Source organism: Ochotona princeps, chromosome 1, assembly GCF_030435755.1.
Source record: "Ochotona princeps isolate mOchPri1 chromosome 1, mOchPri1.hap1, whole genome shotgun sequence".
NCBI lineage: Eukaryota > Metazoa > Chordata > Mammalia > Lagomorpha > Ochotonidae > Ochotona > Ochotona princeps.
In genome coordinates, this window is record NC_080832.1 from 118,723,197 (window position 1) to 118,729,238 (window position 6,042).

A 6,042-nucleotide genomic window follows, 5' to 3' on the forward strand; every position below is an offset into this window, starting at 1 on the left:
AGTGAAGCTGCTGGGATTAGAACCAGCGGCCATATGGGATCAAGGCGAGGACCTTAGCCACTAGGCCACGCTGCCGAGCCCTAAGCAAGTAAATTTTAAAATTGCATCATCAGTATTAAAGAAAAAAAGTCTAGGTTCTTTCACCAACAGTTATGGAATAGTGTCAATAAAACAGCCACTCTACTGGCACTGGAGTCACCAGGTAAGACAGTTGCTACTTGCATTAATTTGGGACAGTTCATTCAAAAGTCCCATGAAATGTCTTCCATAGTTTAAATAAAACTTTGCTGTAACTTGAGTCAATGAGATAATGTGGCAGGGATGGAAAGGGGTAGTAAATGGTAAAATACATGACACTAACCCTGAGGATACACTCTGTAGTTGATCAGTAATTGTGCACGGGGAGGTGGGTAAGGCCAGCAGGAGGAAAGGGTGAAATCTGTGGGGTAAAATGTTCACCATTAACTTGTACTTTAAAATACCTTTGAGAGTGGAATCTTTCTAAATATCACTACGTCAATTTTATAGGAATCGGTTACTACAACATATGCAAAAATATTAACTTGCTCTTGGTACACATAAACCTATAAACCTATGATTTGCTGACTTGAAATCTCTGTCACAAGTTTCTGTAGTATCTGGAAATACATACTCACGTGTTTATCATGTTAAAGCCTCTAAGAAGTTCTGTTTGCAGAGAGTGCTATTTAACTTTGGTGCCAAGTGTCACCTAGAGTGACATTACTGTTGTACAAAGCTGATGTCAAGGAAAACAGTGGAGGGGGACGTGGTCCCCAAGAATTCTCAGGGTTGGTCGGAATAACTTTCCCTAAAATGCTGGCTGTCTATGTGTCCTCTCTGACATTCTACTAGGAGAGGATACCTCATCAAGCCAGTTTGTCTTTGTGGTGGTATTTCTGATGTTGAAAAAGACCTGACTTCTGCTTGAAGGCTTGTCCACATTTACTGCACTCATAGGGCTTTTCCTTATTGTGGATTCTTACATGCTGGGAGAGGTGTGAGTTTAGTCGGAAGGCTTTCTGGCATATGGTACACTTGAAAGGTTTTTCTCCAGTGTGAATCCTATGGTGTCGAATGAGATCAGAGGTCAAACTGAAGGCTTTCCCACACTCGTTACACTGGTGGCTCTTGGCGTGACTGTGGGTTCTCTGATGGTGAGTGAGGAGCAGGGCCTGGCTGAAGGTTTTTCCGCACTCCTTGCACTCACAGGGCTCCTCTTGACTGTGAATTCTCTGGTGTCGATTGAGGTGAGAGCTGCGCCGAAAGTTCTTTCCACAGTGGATACAGAGATAAGGCTTCTCTCCAGTATGGATTCTGAGATGTTCCAAAAGACCTGCGTTCTGGCTGAAGACATTTCCACACTCCTTGCACTGATAGGGTTTCTCACCAAGATGGATTTTCTGATGTCTGACAAGGTGAGAACTCCTCTGAAAGACTTTTCCACACTGCTGACACTGGTGACCTTTCTTTCCCAAAAGGATTTTCTGATGTCCAGTACGACTAGAACTCTGACAAACTTCAGACTCACACAGCTTTTCTCCCATGGGAGCACTCTCGTGTTCAGTCATATCTGAATGCTGCTGGGTGGATGCCTGCCCACATCCTGAGATCTGATAGTTGGCCTTCTCCTTAGGCTGGGCTTGTGGCCTTTCCAAGTTAGAGTCCTCATCACGAGCTTCTGTGGGCTTGGATATTTTCCCAGAAGATTCTATTCTTCTACCAGAGTCTGTCACTATAATAAGTTTCCCATTGTCAATCATTGTCTCTAGACCTGAAACATTAAATATATACCAACAATGACTTACTTTCCGGTTCCTGAGGACAGGAATCTAAAATTAGGAGGGGTATATTTAAATCAAGCCCTATGTACAACATAAAAAATGTTGTGGTGGTTAGTATTTATGTGAATCGTGGTTGAAAGCTAAAAAGTAAAAGTGAACATGAAGGGAGTAGTAAGAAGACATTAGAGAAAGTAAAGTCACATATAGGGAGTGGGGAGATTAAGGCACTGTGCGTAAAAGCCCTCTGCAACAGAATGAAGAAGACAGAATGCAGGGAGGGAGGAAGCGAAAATGGAAAGGAACAGGAGATTCTTTTCCAGCACTAACATAATGCCATGTTTAAATAAAGGAACAGAGAGGGATGGAAACCAAAAAGAACTTAAACTTTGAATATAAAACAACATTTTTAATAAGCGAAGAAGGTAAAGGATACTTTAAAAAATATGCTACATTGCATTACTTTTTGTATTTAAAATACATTCCTATAATTAATGATATGCCATAAATTCATTTCTTTATTCTTTCTTTCTCTCTCATTTTTTCTTTCTTTCTATTTGCGCAATCAGAGATGCGCTGTGCCTGACATAAATTTATTTCTGCAACGTTATTTTAAAAAGGGGGTATGCTTTTCTTTTATCAATTTTACACAGAAGGCTTCCAGAAGGAGAGAAACCTTAGAGGGAAGAGTAAGTCAAACATAACGGATGGCTTTACATACAAAATCAGCCACTAATTCAAGACAAGTTATTGAGTGTCTATTTTAAGTCAGGGATTATAGCAAACTCAGGAAACTAAACAAAGCCTCTGACCTTTTAATCTGGCAGGGAAATCAAACAAAGTAAACCATAGATTACGATAAAATGTGAACAGTTCCGTGCCAGAAGAGATCTTTGACCTACAGCAGCAAAAGTTGGTTAAGACTTGGGACACTGAGACAAGGAAAGACAAAGTGATATCTAAGATTAACCCTAACCAATGAGCAGGAGTTAGGATGAGTGAAGAAAATGTGTTCCAGTTAGGAGAATCAAGGCAGGAGAGACTCAGAAGAAGCAGCAAGAAGAAAATAGTAAATGAGATGGGGCTCAGCATAGTGGGAACACTCAATGTGAGCAGGTGGGCGCAGGGTGAGCAACTTAATGAGATTGTCTAGAATTCGGAAATCTCCCAGGATGTGGAATTATCAGTGGTAAAACCTCAAGAAAATTAGACTAAGTTGATGGTGTTGCTAGACATGAGACCGAGGGAGGAGCCTTCACCATGTGCTGGGATGTACTGTGAGAGCCCTCCATTCACGGGTACTGGGAGTCATTGAAAGTGGTGACTTGTTTCTTCTCTTTTCTTTTTTACAATCAAAGTATGCAAATACTGAACAATTTGAAAGAATAATAGAATAACAGCCCCCAGATCACGAAAAGAGAGTTTTAAGGAGGGGGGAAAGGCATTAATGAATCTGTTTTTCTGATGCAGAATAAACACGAGGTAAACTACTTTCATTGGAAATATCAAGACGACTCAAAGCCAAATAACAAAAAAAGGAAGCAAGGATCAGATCAGACTAAAAAGAAAATATAAGAACCAGAAATCAGAGAGACGGATTTCAGCGACACAGTCCAAAAACAACCACCAAAAAAATCCAGGTAACATTCAGAAATGAAAGGTAGTGCAATTTATAATAACTTGAAGGGGATAAGAAAGAATGAATGGGCCAGGCGCCATAGCCTAGCAACTAAAGTCCTCATCTTGAACGCACCTAGGATCCCATATGGGCGCCGGTTCTAATCCCGGCAGCTCCACTTCCCATCCAGCTCCCTGCTTGTGGCCTGGGAAAGCAGTTGAGGACGGCCCAAAGCCTTGGAACCCTGCACCCGTGTGGGAGACCTGGAGAAAGTTCCTGGCTCCTGGCTTCAGATCAGCACAGCACTGGCCATTGTGGTCACTTGGGGAGTGAATCATCAGACGGAAGATCTTCCTCTCTGTCTCTCCTCCTCTCTGTATATCTGACTTTGTAATAAAAAAAAAGAAAAGAATGAATAATGAAATGCCTGAGTGGGATTATTCACCTTAGGTGAGAAACTAGGATTACATTCTTTATTTACTCCAACATTTAGAAGAGAAAGAACAAGGTAACAATTCAGGTTCCCTTCTAGCTTTTCCTTGTGTTTCGTCCAACTAACATGTTTAGGGTAATGAAAATCTTTTATATCCTAATAGTATTGCAAATTGAACAATCACAGTCATGTTATGCTTGTGAAAACTCATTGTCCTGTACACTTACAAAGAGTTCATTTTACTGTATGTAAGTTACACTTCCAAAAACATGATTCACAACAAAAACAAGACATGGTGCTGAGTAGGGTCTCACTGCTCTACATCTCACATGCAGAAAAGATACAATTCACTTCTTACCTTTCTCCTTCTTGGGCTTTGGAGCTTCATGCTCAGGTTGCACCTGCCACTCCTGTACTGAATTTACAGGAGCTGCCTCCTCCACAATTATTTTCTGTTTCTTTGTGTGGTCTGGGTCCTAGGAACAATCAGGTACATATAGGGATAATTAAACTGGTTATGAAACTGCTGTTCAGAAAAAAAAACATTTCAATCTTAGAAAAGGAAACAAAGAGACATTCCAGAGGGGCACAAACAAGAGGGTGGGAATCTGGATGCAATGTGATGCAAAGTCCTCCCAGTCCAAAGCAGGTAAGACTGAGTTAAGACCTACAGAGATGAACACTGGAGCAAAGCTTAGTGCGTTTCCTGTCACTGCTAAGCTCATGCCCACCCGCCCAGTCAGAAGCTCAACTTTTGTCTCCCTGGAAGAAGAACACATCTGCCCCTTACCACCTGTCGTCCTGTTTTGCCACGTTCCAGTTGCAAATCCTCCAGCACAACAACCATGTCCTCCCCGCTCTCTGGCTGATGCTCCTGCACGTGGGCCTGCAGTTCCTTGGGTAGAATGGCCAGAAACTGCTCCAGCACCAGCAGCTCCAGGATCTGCTCCTTGCTGTGAGTCTCAGGCCGCAGCCATCGTCGGCAGAGCTCCCGGAGCCGGCTCAGCGCTTCCCGAGGTCCTGCAGTCTCTTCATAACGCAGCTGTCTGAACTGTCTGCACAACAGCTCCGGTTTGAGGCCTCTGCTATTTCCTTGCGGCTTGAATCCTTGTTCCCGGGTGCAGTTATGCTCCTCCCTCACTACCTGAAGCCCTTCCTTCTTCAGATTCAGAGGCGCCAGGGAAAGGGAACTCGCCAATGCTGTCGCCATTCTCAGCCTGCTCTCTGTTTGGGAGAACTGTCTTGTTTCTGTATCCTCAGGGTTCCTCCTAAAAACCTAAGGTAAAGAATCAGAGAACAGAAACAGCAACAACAGTGACCACGGCAAAAAGCCCCTCTTGGGTTTTCACATTCTCCACAGTCTCCTCTGGTTCTATCTCCCTCTGAAACAATCATTCCTTGATAAACAGACACACAATGAGAAAACTCAGTTTTACTGATGATTCCCAGCTAACAAGGCAGGAAAGATGAATGAGAAAACTCATCATTTTGCAGTCCTTGAAATAAATGAGTCAAAGGCCATAAGTGATTACTAACACCACTGAGTTAGAGAAGGGGAACAAAATTTTCTTTTTTTGAAAAGCAAAGTTATAAAGAAAGAAGGAGAGATAGAGAGATTTTTAATCTCCTGGTTCATTCCCTAAATGGCTACAATGACCAGAGCTCACTAGTCTGAAACCAGGAGCCAGGAGCTTCTTCTGGATCCTTCACATGGGTGCAGGGGCTCATTTACAATAGGCATAAACTCCTCAAAACAACTAATTTCATAAAAACAATTAATTTCATAAAAACAAAAGGAAGGCACGGGAAGGTTTCTGTTCTAGATTTAAGAGACACACTCCATGCAAAGTGTGAAATTTGGGTCTTACATTTAAAAAAAGTAACAACTATTTTTGAAGAATTTAGAAATACACATATGAATAATGTGACTGAGATAAACAATCCACAGTGCAGCAGACTCAGTTAAGCCCAAAGCCTGATTTTTTAATTCATTTTCAGGAATCTAGCTATTGCCATTCATTAAATAACATACATCTGCTTTACGCTGTAATGCACAGGTGACTGGTGTCCATGGAGAGCATATGCAGAACCATCTTGCATGCTGCCTTTACAGAAAAAGGTTGCCAACTTCTGTTAGGCAATCTTCTCAGGCAGGACAATAGCGCTAGGTCATGAGAGAACACATTCATAAC

At 42.1% G+C, this 6,042-nt stretch overlaps 1 protein-coding gene across 1 annotated transcript; it reads right to left on the reverse strand.

Annotated features, from left to right (window-relative positions):
- Positions 1-485: 485 nt before the first annotated feature.
- ZSCAN26 (zinc finger and SCAN domain containing 26) lies at positions 486-5,558 on the reverse strand. The gene is made up of 3 exons (XM_004598381.2): positions 4,641-5,558; positions 4,209-4,326; positions 486-1,792 (listed from the first exon to the last, which is right to left on the reverse strand). Exons 1-3 carry the CDS (start codon positions 5,058-5,060, stop codon positions 888-890), a joined length of 1,443 nt encoding a protein of 480 aa, XP_004598438.1. The 5' UTR covers positions 5,061-5,558; the 3' UTR covers positions 486-887.
- Between the last annotated feature and the right edge of the window lie 484 nt (positions 5,559-6,042).

What these genes read in the sequence shown, in the direction of transcription:
- ZSCAN26 (XM_004598381.2), bottom strand. Translation starts at nt 5,060, where the DNA reads ATGGCGACAGCATTGGCGAGTTCCCTTTCCCTGGCGCCTCTGAATCTG. An exon ending in GCAAAACAGGACGACAGGTG is followed by an intron (nt 4,327 to 4,640) that starts GTAAGGGGCAGA and finishes GATTGTTCCTAG; the next exon opens with GACCCAGACCACACAAAGAA. An exon ending in AAAGCCCAAGAAGGAGAAAG is followed by an intron (nt 1,793 to 4,208) that starts GTAAGAAGTGAA and finishes TTAATGTTTCAG; the next exon opens with GTCTAGAGACAATGATTGAC.